This window comes from Mastigoproctus giganteus, chromosome 3, assembly GCF_048544385.1.
Source record: "Mastigoproctus giganteus isolate SK-2022 chromosome 3, ASM4854438v1, whole genome shotgun sequence".
Taxonomy (NCBI): Eukaryota; Metazoa; Arthropoda; class Arachnida; order Uropygi; family Thelyphonidae; genus Mastigoproctus; species Mastigoproctus giganteus.
In genome coordinates, this window is record NC_143577.1 from 113,661,267 (window position 1) to 113,683,110 (window position 21,844).

The following is a 21,844-nucleotide window of genomic DNA, read 5'->3' on the forward strand; positions in this document are numbered from 1 at the left end:
GTACCGTGCATAGGTTGATGGTTGAGAAGCTGAAAAAAAGACACTTATTGCCATTAGACTTGAATTTTTGCAGATTGTAATTTTCATGAAAAGCATATGGAGACAGGTTATTCCAGAAAACTGAATTTGAACAGTAAAAGAATGCTGACTGGTTGTGGAACAGAGTGGTTTGGAAGAGAGAACAGGCATTATAGAAGCCAATTCTGAAGAACAGTGCCCATTGAAGTATCTATAGAAAAGTCATGCAGCAGAAACAGAACATCCATGAGACAAGAGTGGAGAGACTTTTAGCATTAGCAAAGGCACACGATGCAAGAAACAAGCTTATATAGCATCAGCCAAAAAAAAAAAAAAAAAAACCCTTATTTCACCCATCCCCTTGCTCCAAATATTTGTCAAGTTCTACCTTGAATCTATTTAAGCTATCAACTTCTACAATGACAGATGGAAGTTTGTTCCAGCAATCAACCACCCGGTGGCTAAAGGCAAACTTCTACACATCTATCCTAGAACCATCTTTCCTCAATTTGAATTTATGCCCTCTCAGGCGATTATTCTGAGCAAGACGAAGAATCCCATCAGCATTGAGCATGCTCAAACCATTCAAGGCTTTATACACCTCAATCAGATCAGCTCGCAGGTGCCTAGTCTCCAGACGCTGTAATTTGCAAAACTTAAGCCTTTCTTCGTAAGAGCAACCATTTGTTCTGTTCACTAATCTTGTTGCCCTTCTCTGTACTCATTCCAACAGCTCTACGTCCTTCTTAAAATGAGGCCTCCAGACCCGTATACAGTACTCTAGGTGTGGCCTGACCATTGCCTTATACAAGGGGATAATCACCTCCTTATCCCTGCTAGAAAAATTCCTGTGTATCATTGACAAGACACCATGAGCTACACTTGCAGACCATCTGCACTGCTCAGAAAACTTCGTATCTACCTGCACAATAACCCCCTGGTCCTTTTCATTCTCTACCACTGTCAGTGTGGTACCACAGAGTTGATATGTTACTCTGGGATTACTGCTTCCCATATATAGTACTTTACATTTGTCAATGTTAAACTTCATTTACCACCTCTCAGCCCATCTGCTCAACTTTTCTAGATCCTGTTGCAGCAGTGTACTGTCATTAGTGTCATTAACAACCCTGCCAACCTTCGTATCGTCTGCAAACTTGGACATTAAGTCTGATATACCATCATCAATATCATTTATAAATACAACAACAATCAACCCAACACTGAACCCTGAGAGACTACACTAATAATATTAGTCGACGAAGAGCAGTGTCCATTGATTACCACTCTCTGTCTTCTCCCACTCGACCATCCCTTTATCCATAGCAGCAATTTGCCTCTAATGCCACACTTCTCCAATTTGTGCAGCAGTCTTCTATATGCAACAGTATCAAAGGCCTTTCTAAGATCCAAATATATGTTATCAAAAAGTTATTCTTTGCATCCAGTTCCTTTGTGACTACATCATAGTTTCCAATCAAATTAGTCAGACAAGACTTCCCCTTAACAAACCCATGCTGTGTCCGAGCTATAACTGAAGTCTTGTCTACATGATCCCGCAATGTTTCTTTAACCAGTGCCTCCTTAATTTCCCTGGAACAAAAGGTAAACTAACAGGTCTGTAATTACCTGTGTCTACCTTTGATCCTCCTTTGTGGATTGGGATCACATTTGCACATCTCCAGTCCATGAGTACCTCCCCTGAGTCCAGGGAAGCTCTCATAATTATGGCTAAGGGTTTTCTTACTTCCTTTGCTGCCTCCTTTAATATAACTGGATAGATTCTATCCACCCCAGGTGCCTTTCTTATGTTTATCTTCAACAATTTCTCTTTCACTTTACTCCCAGTTATTACAAAATTATCTAGCTTACTGCCAGAGTTGAATACACCACTGGCATTCCCCTCCCTGAATAACTCCTCATGTGTGAATGTAGATGCAAAATATTCATTTAGTTTGTTAGCTACCTGAGCAGGATCATCAACAGTTGAACCATCGATATCAAGTGGACCAATCTGATTCATCCCCTTCCTTCTAGAGTTTACATAAGTAAAGAACTCTGCTGTTTTTATTTGCATCCTTTGCCAAAGATTTCTCGTAATCTGCCTTCGCCTGCCTAACCTCCTTTGTAACTTGGTTACAGACCAGCTTATATCTATCATAGGTTTCTGTGTCACATGTTAATTTATATGTATCCCATGCATTTTTCTTCTCTGTCACATGTCTCATTAGTTCATCTGACATCCATTTAGGCCTAAATCTTGAACATATTTCTTTGTTGGTATGAACAGCCTAGTAGCTTCAAAGATTAATTCTTTGAATGCTTCCCATTTTGAATTTGCTGTTGATAACATCATCAGTTGGTCCCACCATATAGAATTTAAATACTGTCTCAGACCACCGTAGTCACCTTTACAAAAGCAAAAACCCTTCCCTTTACCCTTGATGGTAGTTACCTCTTTGAGTAAATCCCCCTTCAGCACACTGTGATCACTGCCACCTAGTGGTTCCTTTTTCTGCAGATTCTTGATGCATAACTACTTGCTGACTTTGTTAGAAATGGGTTATTAACTAATCTAACTGCCCTTTTTTGAATGGAATCTAGAAGCATGAGAGAGGTTTTGGGGGCACCGCCCCAGATGTGGGAATAATATTCCATGGTAGGGCAGAAATGAGATATGTATAGAGGGAAAAGATTAGACAGTATGAACCAGAGCTGTAATGCTCAATATGTTCTATGTTGATGTCAATATTTGTAAAATAATAAGAGGAGTTTACCCCAATATAGTACATAGAACACTTCCGTATGATACTCTCCACTTCCGTATGATACTCTTCATTTTAATTTCCGGTGTGTATCATATGGAAGTGTTCTATGTACTATATTGAGGTAAACTCCTCTTATTATTTTACAAAGAGTGAAAAGATGTATGGAAAAAAAGTAACACCGAGAGAGAAAGAGAAAACCCAGTTTTTTAGATGCAGAGGAAGCACTATTTGTGATGTGCTTATGCCAAGAGAGATTAGAAGTCAGGGTAATCCCAAAACAAACATATGTAATCTTGTCTAGAAATCTGAGTGTCATCGAAGACAAGCATAGGAGCAGAAGAATCCTTTTTGTGATATATAAGCCAGGACTGAGTTTTAGAAGGAATGAAATCCAACTATGTTATATTTTCCCCACAAGAGAATTACCTGCAGATCAGCATTTAAGGAACTGGTAGTGGATATTCAAGAAGTTGAAGCTGTATGTGCAGGACAAGGTTTCTCAAACTGGAAGGTGGAATGCAATGTGCCAATATCAGCAAAACTATGTATAGGATTTCCGGTGCATAACTGGAAGAAGGTCATTAATATAATAGAGGAAAAGAATGGGTGAAAGAATTGAACATTGGGGGACACTTGCATTAGTGGAGAACTTAGAAGACACAGAGCCATCTACCACCACTCACAGTGAGCGGTCAGAGAGAAAACTGGACACTCAATTACATAAAACAATTCGCAAACCATAAGATGGAAGCTTATTTAGAAGACCTTTATGCCAAATACGATATCAAAAGTTCTTGAAATGTCAAGAGCAACTGCTTTAGTTTCACCAAACATTTCCACTGAATTTTTCCACTGGTGGGTAACATAAGCCAGTATATCACCAGTGGATTGACACTAATGAAATATATACTTGGTGATCACTGATCAGATGGAAGTTTGCTAGACAGTTTTTAAGAGTTGGTGGTTAACAGATTTCTACATTAATTTAGAAAGTATAGAAGTAAGTGCAATGGGATGATAATTGGAGGGGAAGGATTTCTCACCCCTTTTAGGAACTGGCAGAATATAAGCAAATTTCCAAGCAGAAGGCAAAACACCCTGTCGAATAAAAAAGCGAAAAAAGGCGACATAGAACAGGAGTAAGCTTAGGGGAAACACAGGTTTCAAGAACAGATGGAGAAATATCATCATGGCATGGCACTTTCTTGGAATCAACACTATTTAAAATTCTTCTGACATCTTTTGAATTAAGACTACAGGAAGCAATGAATTGAGAGTACAGTTAACCCCCGCTATTCGCGGGGGTTACGTTCCTGAGAAATGCCGCGAATACCGAAAACGCGAATACTGAGTTATGGCTCCCAAAGTAATAAAGGGGTTCTGTTCCAAAATATGAAATATATAAGAAAAACTAGTCTAAAACTGTCTATGTATGTATTATATGTACCTTCATAATATGACTATGTACACAGACAGTACATAGTGAAATGCAAGCATATGGCATCGAAATGAAAATAAGAAACAATTTAATATTAAATGTAATATTTATTAGAAATTTCAAACAAATCTTTCAAACCAGCGCCTTTGCTAGCAAAAAAAACTTATCCCGCTAGTGCTATCACCAGTTTCGCTAAAGTGTTGATAAAGGAGTTTTGCCTTTTCACGAATGATGAGTGAACTTAATGGAATTTTATTTTGAGTTCGGTCTTCTATCCACAAATTTAAAGCTTTTTCCATTTTTTCTAATTTAACATCACGAGTTACAGAGCAAATTTTTGAAACCAATTAGCGTGTTTTCACGGACACTACGGCGGATTTTTTCTTACGATTTTTTGGTTGATCGTACTGTTGACTCATTGATTTTATAATGTTTTGCCACTGAGGAGACACTTTCACCATTAGAAATTTTGTCTAATAGCTCAATTTTATTCGCTAATGTCATCACCTTCTTTGATATTTTCACATTTCCCTTGTTATTCATAGCCATATTTTTGTACGGGTTAGAAAGAACTTGTCCACAATAAAGTCACTTTCTTCCGTTAACACACTCGAAAAAGTCTGTTTTACACTGCAAAACGGTAGATCTATCACTTTTGTAAGCATATAAATTGATAAATTTATTCAATTTATAAGCATATAAATTAAAAGCAAACGACGAAACTTTATATGACAAGTGCATAACACATACTGAACAAGGATTAGCGAGAAACATCCACGCTCGCGATTTTGTCACCCCCCACCCACTGAGCGCTGTTTTGACCGGGAAAGATAATTTTAGCCACGCCCATGTTTTTTTTATGGGCGCTTTTTAGGTTTCATTTTATATTAAATCAGCAACTGCGAATACAGATACCACGAATAGCAGGGGTTTACTGTACTGGGAAAGTTTTTAAATTCTATACAGTGGGACCAATAATAACAAAAAATTCTGAATGGTTAGCACTCAGAAGTAATTATAGAAGAAACTAGGCTTTTCATACCAAGTAAAAAATATTGTTCAAGACTTAGACCTAAATGGATGTCAGATGACCTAAAGAGACATGTGACAGAGGGAAAAAAAATGCAAGGGATGCATATAAATTATCAGGTGATACAGAAGACTGTGGCAGATATAAACTAGTCTGCAATCAAGTGACAAAGGAGGTTAAGCAAGCCAAGACAGATTATGAAAATTTTTGGCAATGTATGCAAAGAACAGCAAATATTTCTTTACTTCTGTAAACGCTAGAAGGGATGAATCACATTGGTCCACTTCATACTTGGTTCAACCATTATTGATCTCTCTCATGTTGCCAAAAACTGAATAATTTTGCATCTACATTTATACTTCAGTCACAGCATTAGTTTGTTAAGGGGAGAATATGTCTGACCAATTTGTTTGGATACTATGATGCAATGACAAAGGAACTGAATGCAAAAAATGATTTTTATATCATCTACTTGGGTTTTAGGAAAGTATTTTATACTTTTGCACATAAAAAACTGCTGTACAAATTGGAGAATTATGGCATTAAGGGAAATGCTATGGATAAAGGGATGGTAGAGTGGGAAAAGACAGAATGGTTATCAATTGACCTGCTTTTTGTGGGCTAATATTATCAGTGGAGTCCTATAGGGTTCGGTGCTTGGATCCATTTTTGTTTTCTGTATTTATTAATGACATTGGTGAAGTTATATCAGACTTAATGTTTAAGTTTGCAGATGATACAAAGATTGCCAGGGTAGTTAATGACAGTATGTTGCTGGAACAAGATCCAGAAAAATTTGGCAGATGGGCCGAGAAATGGCAAATGAAGTTTAACATTGAGAAATACAAGGTACTGTATGTGGATAGTAGTAATCCCAGAGTAATGTACCAACTGTGTGTTACCGGGTCATTTTCATTTTCCACTACTCAGGGTAGTGGAAAATGATCCAGGAATAATTGTGCAGTCTGAAACAAACTTTTCTGAGCAGTGCAGAAAGGTTACCAGGGGCCTCTTTTGCTGCTTTCCTTAATGTAATTGGATATTTCCCATGCACCTCAAGTTTTGTAAATAATACACAGGAATTTTCCTAACAGGGATAAGAGGTAATTAACCAAATTTATGAGGCAATGGTCAAGCCATATTTTGAGCATTGCATACAGGTTGGGAGGACTCATTTTTAGTAAGAACGCAAACCTGCCACTACTAATAGGCACTTGCCATTACTAATAGGCTAAGAGTATAAAATTTACTTCTTGTCCAAACAATAGTGAAGCATTCTGGCCTCTTTCCAAAGCTACTGGCCACCACTTTTGTCTATCTATATATTCTCATCTCTGTTAAAACCTGATGGTTCTACTCAGTGGTGAGTTGTGAATATATTAAAAATGGGCTCTCAGTTTTTCCAACTTTCTACCCAGTAAATTTGATCGGTCATGGAAGTGATGTCATTCGCGGCTTCCACCAGAGGCACTTCCCACGTTCGCACTGCTAGTAGTGTGATTAGAGTGCGTGACGCATTTTTTGTGACTGGTATGATATCTTGAATTAGGGGCGGATTCAGAGGGGTGGACAGATGGGGCTCATTACCTGCTTAATGCGTATAAGTGAATATGTAAAATGTTCCTAGATCTAAAAAAAAAAAAAAAAAAAAAAACCCTGCTCGTCCTGCCCCCCCCCCACATGATAACTGGGTACGATAGTGTCTGGAGTTCTAACTTTTTAGAATTCTTGAATAGTATAACATCACAATCATACTTCCTGAAGTTATAACTGCAGTACATATGATTGCAAATAAAGGTATTTATCATATGACTTCAACAATACAAGTATTTGTCAACAATTTCTTTTTTTCGTCTCGCATTTTTGTTACATTCCATTGTTAGGTGCCCCTAACAGCTGCATGTGCTGTTTCAACTACAAGATTGGTACTTCAATCGATGCTGTTTTCCAGAGACATTTAGATATGTTGCAATTGCAAGTATACATCTCTTACTTTAGTTATCATAAATCCATTGTATCTTGTCTTCCAGAAATTATGAACATTTGTGAATGATAATAAAATATTTACAATAAAAAAGCTCCTTTATTTTACAATCAATATATACAAATCAAAATACCTAAAAGAAACACGAAGGATGTTTCACATAAACCATCTACCGTGCAAGCTCGGCACACAACTTTTATTCATCTTTTTTTTTTTAACAACTAGGGAAATATAATGGATACATTTTTTTCATGATAAAATTTCAATACTGAGAATAAAAAATAACATGAAATATTTCCCATATCACAAATAACATAAAAACTATCACAAAACATTCCACAATATAAAAACAAATATTACATAAAAAAAAAACTTTCAGAAAAAGTACACAAAATCACAGAATACATGAAAAAAAATGATTACACAAATATTCAAGAAAAATTTATTCTAAAAATTGCCATATACAATTTACTACTTTATTAATATTTGTTATCGATCTTCTGCTTTGCTCAATTGCTGAGCAATGATTACAGAGGAATGATTTGACGTAACGATCCAGATCAAATTGAAGCAATGGTTTTCCATTTATAGGTATGGGCATCATAATCTGCAACATGTTTAATTGTCAACATTACTCATTCATTTATTCATTCACTCAATATTATTCATTACACTGAAAGCCCACTCAGCTTCAGCAATGCTAATCACAATGGTTTCAAAGATATTTCTGGCTTTCTTAATTGAAACAGGAATTTCATTCAACTTTAAAGATAAACTGTCTTGGACAAAATCTCTAAAATCATAATTTTTATTTCATATTTTATCAGAAAACTTAAACTTAAACTATTCGATTTTCACCATCTTTCCACTGAGATGATAGTTCTTTCATATTCCACGATTTCGAGTAACATGTTTAAAATTTCTTTCAATGTTATCATTATTTTCTTTATTTAATTTAAAATCACTCTGTTGCATTAATAACTTATCCTTTAAAGATAAAACAAAGTGTTTAATAACTTGTCACAAGGTAATTTTTTTTACTTTTGATTTTTATTCCTTTAAATTCTTTCCACTTCAACATGCTCTCAATTTTACCTTCATAATTTCCTTTAGAATTTTTCAAATTAGCAATAGCATTGATAGTTTGAATAATTAATTTATCTGCTTTTACCATAGTGATTCTGTAAAACTTCTGAAAGGTAAGAGAGCTCCTACAGGATGTCGATCATTAGTGCTAAATGGTTAAGAAATTCCAGATTTAAAAGTTGATTTAATAATCAGGAATATTTAACTTCTGATTCAAAATGTTTGCACAAAGCGGGATAATTTCTCCAAGCCGCAATTGCCATCTGCAAGCTACAAGCTGCTCATGGTGGCCCGAACACACAACCGATCTATATAGTTTCCATATCAAGTTCTTTAGCAATCATCCTTAATTCGCGCTTGTTTTTTGGAGATTGATGATACAGTTTTTTTTTTTAAATTATTGCCTGTATGCCATCATTTTAGAACATTTTCTACACAGTGAAAGCCTCAACGAAGTTTCAAAATCTGCAAACATTTCATCGTCGTAAAGTTTATTTATATAATATCTTAGTTGCCTCAATTCCCCCCCCCCAATTCATTACTACTGTCACTAGTTCTTTGAATATTGTTCAAAACGTAGGAATCACACAGATATTCGGCTACTGTGACCAAGTAAACACAGACGGAGAAATTTACTGGAAGGCATGGATCCGAAACACATATGCCTGTTTGTCGGAGTAAAGGGAAACCATAACACAGGTTGACTAGAGGCTATTATCTGTGTTGGGAATCTTCTTAATCCTCTGACTGGCTATGGAAAGCATATTGACTAGTGCGACTTCTCGGTATGTGACTGCATAGGTTTTACAGACAGCACTAACATTGTGAATTGGTAATCCCTTTCATCCTTAATTCATGCTTCCTAATTATCTAAAGGCCAGAGGTGAGACCAATGCATACAAAGTTGTCTCTCCGAATTCGTTCGTTACATGGAAATTTTCTTTGTTCAACGGAAACCATTTTAAATGTAATTACCAAGGGGAATTTAAAAAAATTCGCTATAAAGAAGTTGGTTAAACAGAGGTCCGACTGTAATTAAATCAAAAATGAAGCAATTTTAAAATACATAACTGATGGATTGTGCCATTAAAATGCTGAGGATGGGGTCCCTCTTGCCCCACCATAGTTTCGGCTCTGGATACTCAATAATTAAATTCAGGATTTCATTTGTAAAATAAATGATTGTCTCAACAATGGGCTCACAAATTTTCGAAAAAAAAAAAAATAATAATGAGCTCTCGCAAGTCCATGCGAGCCCATTATAGCTCACCACTGGTTCTACTGCCTCCTGAGCAAAAGATAAAGCCAACTTACTAGAATCCTACTTTTCTTCTAACATTGTATTGATGATCTTGGCAAGCCACCTTCTACCATTCCCAGTATACACAACTCAATGCCTCCTTTGGTCTTCTGTCAAAAGGACACCATTAACTGCCAACTTCTATACTATTACAAAACCTTCTGTCCTATCAATTATTACAAATACAGATTCCATAAATAACAATCCAATGGTCACATTTTGGCTCTGTTACTCATTTATGGACAAATTCAATGAAAAAGCTTAGTGAAACTGAAGCAGTTGCTCTTGACATTTCTATGGATTTTGTTCACGTTTGGCATAAAGGTCTTTCTAACAAGTTTCCACCTTATGGTTTGTGTACCTTTTTTTACAATTGGGTATCCAGTTTTTCCTCTAAACACTCTCTGCAAATGATGGTAAATGGCTCTGTGTAACTTCTCTACTAATGATGGTATTTTCCAAAGTTCACTTCTTTTTTCAAATCATTTCCTCTTGTATATTAATAACCTTCTTCAAATGACTTGGAAATTCTATTCAGTTTTTCTGATGATAGCACACTGCATTCCACCTTTCAGTTTGAGAAACCTTGCCCTATACAAACAGCTTCAGCTTCTTGAATATCCATCATCTTTCTCATCACCGTAGATGATCATTCTCAGACAGCTGTCAAAATTAAATGAGTACTTTGCATCTAAATACACACATGAGGAGTTATTCAATGAGGAGAGGGCCAGATGTTTATCAAACTCTGACAGAGAGTTAAATTATTTTATAATAACTGAGAGCAGAGTGGAGGAGAAATTGTTGAAATTAAACATAAGAAGGGCACCTGGGGTAGATGGGATCTATCCAGTTATATTAAAGGAGGTGGTAAAGGAAGCAAGCAAACCCTTAGCCATAATTATGAGGGCATCCTTGATCTCGAGAGAAGTCCCCACAGACTAGAGATCTGCAAATGTATCTCCAATTCACAAAGGGGGATCAAAGGATGACACGAGTAATTACAGACCTGTTAGTTTGACTTCTGTTCTGGAGAAAATAATAGAGTCACTGGTTAAAGAAGCATTGCAGAATCATCTAGACAAGAGCAGTAATAATTCAGACAAAGCATGGGTTTGTCAAGGGGAAGTCTTGTCTGACCAATTTGATTGGATACTATGATGTGGTCAGAAAGAAACTGGATTCAAAAAATAATTTTGATATCATATACTTGGATTTCATATACTTGATATCATATTCTGGGATTACTGCTACCAATATGTAGTACCTTGCATTTATCAATGTTAAACTTCAGTTGCCTCTTCTAAGCCCATACCATCTAATTTTTCTAGATCTTGTTATACCAACATACCATGATTACTCTCATTCTGGATAGTTACCTTCATGAGGAGGGAAATGCACAGTTATTCATTTCATTTCCTTATTTTTTTGCTGGTGCAGCAAAAGCTGTGCTTCCTTGCACTACATGGCTAATACTAAAACTAATACATGCAGTGGACTTAAAAGTGAAAATATTACTGTGATAGCAGATAACCAATAGTACAATAAACAAACAAATGGTAGGTATTCAACAATTATTAGATTCTATATAAAGCACAAATGTTTCAAAAACTTCCCCTTCATATAAAATATTTATACGTACTCTGAGAACAGTCACTGTAAGTGCAAGTCTCACTAGAATTACAAGTTCCTGAAAAATCTGGAATTGTTCCACTGTAAAGGTGTTCAGAAGGCAGAGGTGCAGATGGTGATGGTTGCTCATGTGTACCTGAAAAAAAAAAAAAAAAAAAAAAACAATGGCTGGTTAGATTAATTAGAATAAGTAGCAAAGCACTAAGACCATGAGATGTCAAAATATTTTTCTGTATATTTCATGAAAGTTGCATAGTAATATCTGAGAGATAATACAATACAACCGTCACCAAACACGTATTAAGTCAACCACATAGCATATGGTGTTAAGGGTCAAGGAGCACCAGTGGTTTCCCACAACACTGCAATCAATTCTCTTGTGTTGAATACAGTACCCTGTAAAGGTCAGACAATGTGAGGAATATGTGGTTTATAGTGTAGTGTAGGGTTACATTGTTAATCTGGTCTCTTAGCCTAAGAGCCTGTGAAACACCACTGCTCTAGTTACTGTACCAGGCCAGGTAGTAAGGATCACTGGCTGAGCAAACCCTGGCCTTGCCTGAGCTTACCAGAAAAGGCCCCTAAAAATAAAAAGAGAGGGAAAAAAAAAAGTTTTTGTTGGAAGAGAATGTATGGGCGATAGCTTAAATAATTTGCAATAGATGAAACTGAAGAAGGTTGATGGTAGGAAGGCTACCAGAAACTGGACTATAAAGGGGCAGAGGGGCACCCCTGTAGAGGCACTCTCACCTCACCCTCCACAAGGGAGAAATGTTAAGGACATTAAAAGTATTTAGGGTGGTAGGGCTCAACAGGCAAGGAGTTGGGATGGAAGATGCAGTGCTCTGTTTGATTAACTCAACCACAGTGTGAAAAAAATGCCATATGTTTCTCTTATCCATATTTTAATCCAGGTCTTTTTCACATGGTACAACAGGAAATCAACTATAGCTATGTGACAGGCAAGGAACTCAAGAGTACATGACAGAAAATATATATTATTTAGTGGTGACTGTATTTGCTATTTGGTTCAAATAGACTACATCAAAGCTTTAAATCAATGGACTGCACAACAGGGTTGATCAAAAAGTATTATCAATCAAAATTTGGTTGTGCAAAAACAAAGTGAGAGGAAGTAATGACAAATGTTTTGCCAAAGTGGGCCAGCAATGAAATGACTAAAGATATTTAAAAATCCTAATTTGTAACTTTATCTTACTGAATGATGCACCTAATCATGGTAATTAAACAGTTCTTAGTTGTAAACAGGCATATGAAAAAGATAATTAACTTTTTCCAAAATTGGTGGTGAAACTGCAAGAGGTAATAAATACATTACTTTTATTACTTTCATTACTTACTTACTATACGTTATTAAGAACATATGCTAATACTATGTTGGACTGTAACTAACCCTAATCACTGCTCTGAAAATTGCTGATGCTATCGAGGCAGTGTTAGGTGGGTCGGAAAACTGCTACCTTCGGGGGGGATACAAGGCCTAATAGATTAACAGTAGCCACTGGCAGAGGTGAAAGTGATTCTTGCACTGCTTCTATTGGAATGAGCAGCAGCTTGGAAAACAAGATGCAGAATATTTCAGAGACTGCTGGGAATCATTGCGGTACAAGTAAACACATGGGTTGTGCTAGGGTAGCTAAGAATAGGAACAGGTGCATGTATACTTGCGTGTACACCAATGCCAGGAGTTTGGTAAATAAATTTGATGAATTTGAGGTGTTGCTCAAAACATCAAAGGCAGAAATTGTTGGGATATCAGAGACGTGGTGTCACACAGATATAAGGAATGCAGAACTGGAATTTGGGGAGTACAATGTGTACAGAAAGGATAGACAAGATAGGAAGAGAGGAGGGGTTATGCCATTAGTTAAGAAACACACAAAATCCAAGGAAGTGAAGCCAGTCGACATCGCGGGACAGTGCAGTGTCGAGTCAGTTTGGTGTGACATAAGCATTGGGAGATCAAAATTGAGAGTAGGAGTGTGCTATGGGCCTACGACTCTGATGAGTATAAGAAACTGAACAGGGAAGTAGAGTGGGCCATTAAATCAGTCTTATAATGGGGGATTTTAATTTCCCAGATATTGACTGGAATTTGTGGGTTGGTCACTCACACACTAACAAGGCTTTTGGGGATTTATTGGTTGATTGTTTTCTACGTCAGCATGTTCAGGAGGCAACTAGAGGGAGTAATACTCTTGATTTGATTATCAGTAGTGATTCTTCATGCAATAAGAATCTGCAGATAAAGGAAACACTAGATGGCAGTGATTACAGTGTGCTGAAGTGGGATTTACTCAAAGAGGTAACTACCATCAGGGATAAAGGGAAGGGTTTTTGCTTTTGTAAAGGCGACTATGATGGTCTGACACAGTATTTAAATTCTATACAGTGGGACCAACTGATGATGTTACCAACAGCAAATTCAAAATGGGACGCATTCAAAGAACTTATCTTGGAAGCTACTAGGCTTTACATACCAACTAAGAAATATTGTTCAAGGTTTAGGCCTAAATGGATGTCAGACAAACTAATGAGACATATGGCAGAGAAGAAAAATGCATGGGATACATATAAATTAACATGTGATGCTGAAGCCTATGATAGATATAAGTTGATCTGTAACCAAGTTACAAAGGAGGTTAGGCAGGCGAAGGCAGATTACGAGAAATCTTTGGCAAAGGATGCAAAGAAAAACAGCAAAGAGTTCTTTACTTATGTAAACTCTAGAAGGAAGGAGATGAATCAGATTGGTCCACTTGATATCGATGGTTCAACTGTTGATGATCCTGCTCAGGTAGCTAACAAACTAAATGAATATTTTGCATCTACATTCACACATGAGGAGTTATTCAGGGAGGGGAATGCCAGAGGTGTTTTCAACTCTGGTAGTAAGCTAGATAATCTTATAATAACTGAGAGTAAAGTGGAGGAGAAACTGTTGAAGATAAACACAAGAAAGGCACCTGGGGTGGATGGGATCTATCCAGTTATATTAAAGGAGGCAGAAAAGGAAGTAAGCAAACCCTTAACCATAATTATGAGAGCTTCCTTGGACTCAGGGGAGGTATCCATAGACTGAAGATGTGCAAATGTGACCCTGATTCACAAAGGAGGGTCAAAGGCTGACAGAAGTAATTATAGACCTGTGAGTTTAACTTCTGTTCCAGGAAAATTAATGGAGGCACTGGTTAAAGAAGCACTGCAGGATCATCTAGACAAGACTTCAATTATAGCTCAAACATAGCATGGATTTGTTAAGGGAAAGTCTTGCCTGACCAATTTGATTGAATACTATGATGCAGTCACAAAAGAACTGGATGCAGGGAATAATTTTGATATTATACATTTGGATCTTAGAAAGGCTTTTGATACCATTGCACATGGAAGACTGCTGCGCAAATTGGAGCAGTGTGGCATTGGAGGCAAATTGCTGCTATGGATAAAGGGGTGGTTGAGGGGGAGACGACAGAGAGTGGTAATCAATGGACACTGCTCATCGTGGACTAATGTTATTAGTGGAGTCCCTCAAGGTTCAGTGTTGAGTCCATTATTGTTTTCTGTATTTATAAATGATATTGATGATGGTATATCAAGCTTAATGTCCAAGTTGGCAGATGATACAAAGGTTGGCAGGGTTGTTAAGGACACTACTGACGCTATGCTGCTGCAACAGGATCTGGAAAGGTTGAGCAGATGGGCTGAGAGACGGCAAATGAAGTTTAACATTGACAAATGTAAAGTACTACATATGGGAAACAGCAACCCCAGAGCACCGTATCAACTCTGTAGTACTACACTGATAGTGGTAGAGAATGAAAAGGACCTGGGGGTAATTGTGTAGGCAGACATGAAGAGTAGTGCAAACTGGCTGCAAGAGTAGCTCATGGTGTCTTGTCAATGATATACAGGAATTTTTCTAGCAGGGATAAGGAGGTGATTATTCCCAAGTATAAGGCAATGGTCAGGCCACACCTTGAGTACTGTATACAGGTCTGGAGGGCTCATTTCAAGAAGGATGTAGAGCTGCTGGAACAAGTAAAGAGAAGAACAACAAGATTAGTGAATAGAACAAATGGTTGCTCTTATGAAGAAAGGCTTAAGTTTTGCAAATTACAGTGTCTGGAGACTAGGCACCGGCGAGGTGGTCTGATTGATTGATTGATTGATTGATTGATTGATTGGTTGGTTGGTGTAACAGACTTCTATCTGTTGTTGTGGAAGTTGATAGCCTAAATATATTTAAGGCTCGACTGGACAGGTATTTCAAACAAACGGAGGGGTGAAATGGAAGTGGGTTATTTATTTTTTTTTTTTTTTGGCTGATGCTGCATAAGCCTCTACTAATGCTAATGTGGGATGGAGTCAAAAGTAACATAAGGAATATTGGACTATTCATTTAATAAACTGTTCTCAATTCCTGGAGTGAAACAGAGAGAGGAATGCACTGATGGACATGCTTCTTTGGTTCATTCCACATAGATGCTCACTGGAACTAAGATCCAGAGATTGGGCTAGACTGTGCAGATGCTAGAAGTCTTCCTTGTGTCCCTAAAATTACTTTTTGTTTATGCACATTTGGCATGATGGATGATTACACTCTCATCTTGAGTGTACCTCTGTCCATAAGGACAAGTATACAACATTGTTGGGTGTATATTAGCATTAGTTGAGGAATACAATGCAAGAAAGCAAGCTTATGCAGTATCAACCAAAAAAAAAAAAAAAAAAAAAAGTCTCATTTCACCCATCCATTCACTCTCCAAATGCCTGTCTAGCTCAGCCTTAAATTTATTTAAGCTATCACATTTAAGACTTCCACAACAAGAGATGGAAGGCTGTTCCAGCAATCAACTATCCACTGGCTAAAGGCAAATTTCTGCATATCTATTCTGCAACTGTCATTCCTCAATTTTAATTTATGCCCCCTTCAAGTGAATCTGAGGAAGAATCCTACCAGCACTTAGCTTGCTCAAACCATTCAAAGTCTTAAACACCTCAATAAGATCACCTCACAGGTGCCTAGTCTCCAGATGCTGCAATTTGCTGAACTTAAGCCTTTCTTGGTAAGAGCACCCCTTTGTTCCCCTCACCAATCTCATTGCCCTTTTCTGTACTCGTTCCAGCAGTTATTCGTCCATTCTAAAATGAGGCCTCCACACTTGTATGCAGTACTCAAAGTGTGGCCTGACCATTGCCTTATATAAAGGGATAATCACCTCCTTATCCCTGCTAGCAAAATTCCTGTATGTCATTAACAAGACCTCCCCCCCTTTGTGCCTTATCACAGTCTATGAATGTGCAGGGGAAGTGATTATGTAATAACCAGATTTGCTCTTGTTTCTGACATGTTGCATGTTTAGTTATGCTGTTGGTTCATACAGTTTGTATGGTTGTCAGTGTTATTACTCTGTGATAGAAAGTACTGCATCTGTACTCCAACCAAACTGACTGTTTTAAAGCAGAGCATCAACCCTTTTCAAATTTCTGATTTTAATACTTTATTTGTTATTAATGGTTTATATGGGATTCCAGATATATAATATTTAATTTTTATTAATATAATATAATTTTTATATTATAAAGATATATAATTTTTATTCTTGACTTTCTGGAAGAAAACGTCAACAATGAAATGAAAGCAGTAGTAGTAATGGAGGCATGTGATGCAAAAAAGCAAGCGCATGAGCTTATATGGCATCAGCCAAAAAAAAAAAAAAAAAAAAACAGTTTCACACATCCATTTCCCTCTAAAAGTCTGTCCAGTTCCTCCATGAATTTATTTAAGCTATCAATTTCCACAATGACAGATGGAAGTTTGTTCCAGCAATTAACCACCTGCTGGCAAAAGGCAAATTTCCACACATCCATTTTACAACTGTCTTTCCTCAATTTGAATTTATGCCCCCTCAGGTTCATAATCTGAGCAAACAAAAGAATCCCATCAGAATTCAGAATGCTCAACCCATTCAAGGCCTTATACATCCCAATAAGATTACCTCACAGGTGCCTAGTCTCCAGCTGCTGCAATTTGCACAACTTGAGCCTTTCTTGGTAAGAGGACCCCTTCAAGTATTATATAATGCTTTAATGTTTTCTTTCTGTCCACTTTCACCTTTTTTTATGTAAAATTTTCCCTCTACATCAATAAACAACACTACAATCTTGTTTTTGGCATCAGTTACTGTCATCAATTAAGCTGTGTGTGTGTCCTGAAGTGATCACAACGAGCAGCATCCTCTATATATATCGCAAATGAAAAATGTGGCTCCCCATTTTTATCTCCCCTCTTAGAGAAACAATGTTTACTTTTATGAATTTCCCATGAGTAAATTACCATTTTACTGATGTACAGTATTTTTTTAAACTCAATTTCTAATTGAGAGAGAAAGGTGAAAAACTGGATATCTATAGTAATTACCCTTGGATAAGTCCTGTTGTTTATAAAATATTGTCCAATTGGGAGGATTTTGGGATATCAGACACATGGTGCCATTCAGATATAAGGGATGTAGAATTAGAATTTGGGGAGTACAATGTGTACAGAAAAGATAGACAGGATAGGAAGGAAGGAGGGGTTATGCTGTTCGTTAAGAAACACATAAAATCTAAGGAAGTGCATCCAGCTGACATATACGGACAGTGCAAAGTTGAGTCAGTTTGGTGTGACAAAAAAAATTGGGAAAGCAAAAATGAGGGGAGGAGTTTATTGGTCTAATGACTCTGATGAGTACAAGTGAACAATTATACAGAGAAATAGAGTGGGCCAATAAATCAGTGTCTTATAATGGGGGATTTTAACTTCTCAGATATAGACTGGAACTTGTGGGTTGGTCACTGCAAGGCTTTTGTGTATTTATTGGATAATTGTTTTCTACAGAAGCATGTCATGGAGAGGCAACAAGAGAGAGTAACACTATTGATCTGATTATCGGCAGTGATTATTCATGCATTAAGAATTAAGAGATAAAAGAACCACTAGGTGGCAGTGTTCACAGTGTGCTGATGTGGGACTTACTTAAAGATGTAACTACCATCAAGGATAAAGGGAAGGGTTTTTGCTTTCGTAAAGGTGACCACAGTGGTCTCAGAGATATTTTAATTTCTACACAGTGGGACCAACTAGTGATGTTACCAACAGCAAATTCTAAATGGGAAGCATTCAAGGAAGTTTTTTTTTTTTTTATTGGTAGTTATTGGTGCATCGGCTTCTGTAGCCATAGTGCACCTCCCAAGGTTTTTGCAGTACTTTGATCCAAGCCCGAGGCGGGATTCAAACAAGCGACCTTTGGGTTGCCAGGCAGGCACCTTACCCACCCGGCTGGCCCGGTCGGCATTCAAGGAAGTAATTTTGGAAGCTACTAGGCTTTTTGTTCCAACTAAGAAATACTGCTCTAGGTTTAGGCCCAAATGGATGTCAGATGAACTAATGAGACTCGTGGCAGAGAAGAAAAATGTATGGGATGCACATAAATATTGTCAGGTGACACAGAAGCCTATGGTAGATACAAGTTAGTCTGTAATCAAGTCACAAAGGAGATTAGGCAAGCGAAGGCAGATTATGAAAAATCTTTGGCAAAGGATGCAAAGAAAAACAGCAAAGACTTCTTTACTTATATAAACTCTAAAAGGAAGGGGATGAATTAGATGGGTCCAATTGATATCAACGGTTTGACTGTAGACTATCATTCTCGGATGGCCTCCAAACTAAATGAGTATTTTGCATCTACATTTACGCATGAGGAGTTATTCAAGGAGGAGAGGACCAGATGTTTATCAAACTCTGACAGGGAGTTAAATGATTTTGTAATAACTGAGAACAAAGTGGAGGAGAAATTGTTAAAATTAAACATAAGAAAGGCACTTGGGGTAGATGGGATCTATCCAGTTATATTAAAGGAGGTGATAAAGGAAGTAAGCAAACCCTTAGCCATAATTATGAGAGCATCCTTGATCTTGGGGGGAGTCCCCACAGACTAGAGATTGCAAATGTATCTCCAATTGACAAAGGGGGATCAGAGGGTGACACGAGTAATTACAGACCTGTTAGTTTGACTTCTATTCTGGGGGAAAATAACGGAGTCACTGGTTAAAGAAGCATTGCAGGATCATCTAGACAAGACAGCAGTAATAATTCAGACACATCATGGGTTTGTCAAGGAGAAGTCTTGTGTGACCAATTTCATTGGATACTCTGATGTGATCAGAAAGAAACTGGATTCAAAAAATAATTTTGATATCATATACTTGGCTTTCAGGAAAGCTTTTGATACTGTTGCACATGGAAGACTACTGTAAAAATTGGAACAGTATGGCATTAAGGGCAAGTTACTACAACAGATAAAAGGATGGTTGAGTGGGAGAAGACAGAGAGTGGTAATCAATGGGTACTGCTCTACATGCACTAATGTTATTAGTTTAATGTCAGACCGCACCTTGAGTATTGGATACAAGTCTGGTAGCTTCATTTTAGGAAGGATGTAGAGATGCCAGAACAAGTACAAAGAAGGGCAACAAGACTGGCGAAGGAAACAAGGGGTGCTCTTATGAAGAAAGGCATAAGTTCTGCAAAGTGCAGCTTCTGGGGACTAGGCACCTGAGAGGTTATCTGATTGAGGTGTATAAGGCTTTGAATGGATTGAGCAGGCTCAATGCTGATGGGATTCTTCCTCTTGTTGTTGTTGTGGTGTTTTCTGGTACAACGGCTACATAGGCCATATTGCGCATTCTTCCTCTTACTCAGATTGCAAACCTGAGGGGGCATAGATTCAAACAGAGGAAAGACAGTTGTAGTATAGATGTGTGGAAGTTTGCCTTTAGCCAGCGGATAGTTGATTGCTGGAACAAACTTCCATCTCTTGTTATGGAATTTGATAGCTTAAATAAATTCAAGGCAGAACTAGACAAACATGTGGAATGAATGAATCAGTGAAATGGGAAGGGTTTTTTATTTTTATTTTTTGGCTGATGCTATATAAGCTTGCTTTCTTGCATCATGTGCCTGTGCTAATGCTAATATAGTATAGAAGCAAATAGAGTAGTCAGTGGTTCTTTAGTCAGTAGTCAGATTTTTTAGTTTTCATTCCATGGAGTTCATGGCATTGTGAAATTTGTATTTTTTTTTTTTCTTTTTTTTTTTTTTGCATAAGCTGCATTAGGTATATGCTCACACTGACACTATATCTAAAATGGTGAAAAAACATGAATTATAGCAAGGTGTGATTGTATTTAAAAAAGGATTTTATTTGTCATAAAATCTGTTTCCATCTCATTTTCTAAACTATTGTATTTTTAAAATAAAGTCCTGCTTAGCTGAAAATTGAAAAATGATGGTGGAGGGGTGGAACTCACAGCACTCCTCTTGTTTACACCACCAGTGATAAAAATGTTTTTTAACCATTTGAGAAGGAATAAAAATATATACATGGATTACCTAATAAATGTTGTATTTTTTTTTTTTTTTTGCTTATCAATTTCCTTTTTTTTTTTTTTAATAGCTGGGTATCCTCTGGGATCATTACTCAAAATGTGTTGCTAGGACAATGCAGTCAATGACTGTCAGTCACAGAAAACCACAGCTGACTTTTTTGCCATAAAACAACTTTGATCAAAATTAGGCTTATACTACTAGAAATTTTTTAATAGCCAAAGGGGATGATACACTGCACAGTGGAACAGAAGTTAAAAGCTACATATTGTCTTATGCTGTTCATAAAAATTGGTCAGTGCCAACAAGCACAGCAGGCTGCAAAAGTTTGGTGTGAAACATGGCGGAAGGAGAATCGATTATGTTAGCAGGAATCTTCACCAAAAGCTCCTTCCCCCAACGACTTCCTAGTATGCCAATGGAAATCATCAAGAAAAGGCAGATGTAGTGGAAGAATGAGCTCAACATCAGTTCCTTTTGGTAATTTACTCTTGATAAAACAATTGTGATAAAACTGAATTAAATGAAATTAAACCAACAAACTTATAAAAAGATGATAAAATTTAAGTAGAAAATACTGGATATTTGTGTGTCAATATCCAGTAGTTTCAATCAGGAAATCCAAATAATCAATGGATGTTCTGATCAAATGTAGTTGCTAAAAAAAAAGAAACATCAGTTGTCATTTATCAAATAAGTATACTAGCCAATAAAAATTCACAAAAAAGTGATTGTCAGTCCACTACAATCCAACAGAAAAGTGGAAAGAGTAACAGATTTTGTGAAGACAAATGTGGGATCCCATAATATATATAAATGTGCGTGTGTGAAGTTATGCTTATATCTAAATCCACTGCATTGATAAAATAAAAAGCAGCGTGTGTACCCCGTATGCATGAAAATTATTTTATTTTGTAGGTAAATGGGCCTGTAGTACTGGATTCCATGATGATAATTAAGATGATAATTGATTCCATGATGATAATTAAGATGATAATTGATCCAGAAAGTTTAATAAACGATAAGTGACATACAGCTTTCAGGATTAAATGGACCCCTTCATTGGAATTCTTACAGGATAAAGATGTTAGAGACAAAATTTTTAATGAATACAGAGTTGTGCGTGCAGTGCTAACTTGC

At 37.0% G+C, this 21,844-nt stretch overlaps 1 protein-coding gene across 3 annotated transcripts in view; it reads right to left on the reverse strand.

Annotated features, from left to right (window-relative positions):
• Positions 1-21,844, reverse strand: part of LOC150088228 (uncharacterized) — a 107,936-nt gene that overhangs the window by 13,442 nt on the left and 72,650 nt on the right. For all 3 annotated transcript variants that reach the window (XM_090370638.1, XM_090370637.1, XM_090370636.1), the window contains one exon: positions 11,267-11,392. In XM_090370638.1, the coding sequence (XP_090226764.1) occupies positions 11,267-11,392 (126 nt within the window). The remainder of the gene's footprint in view (positions 1-11,266; positions 11,393-21,844) is intronic.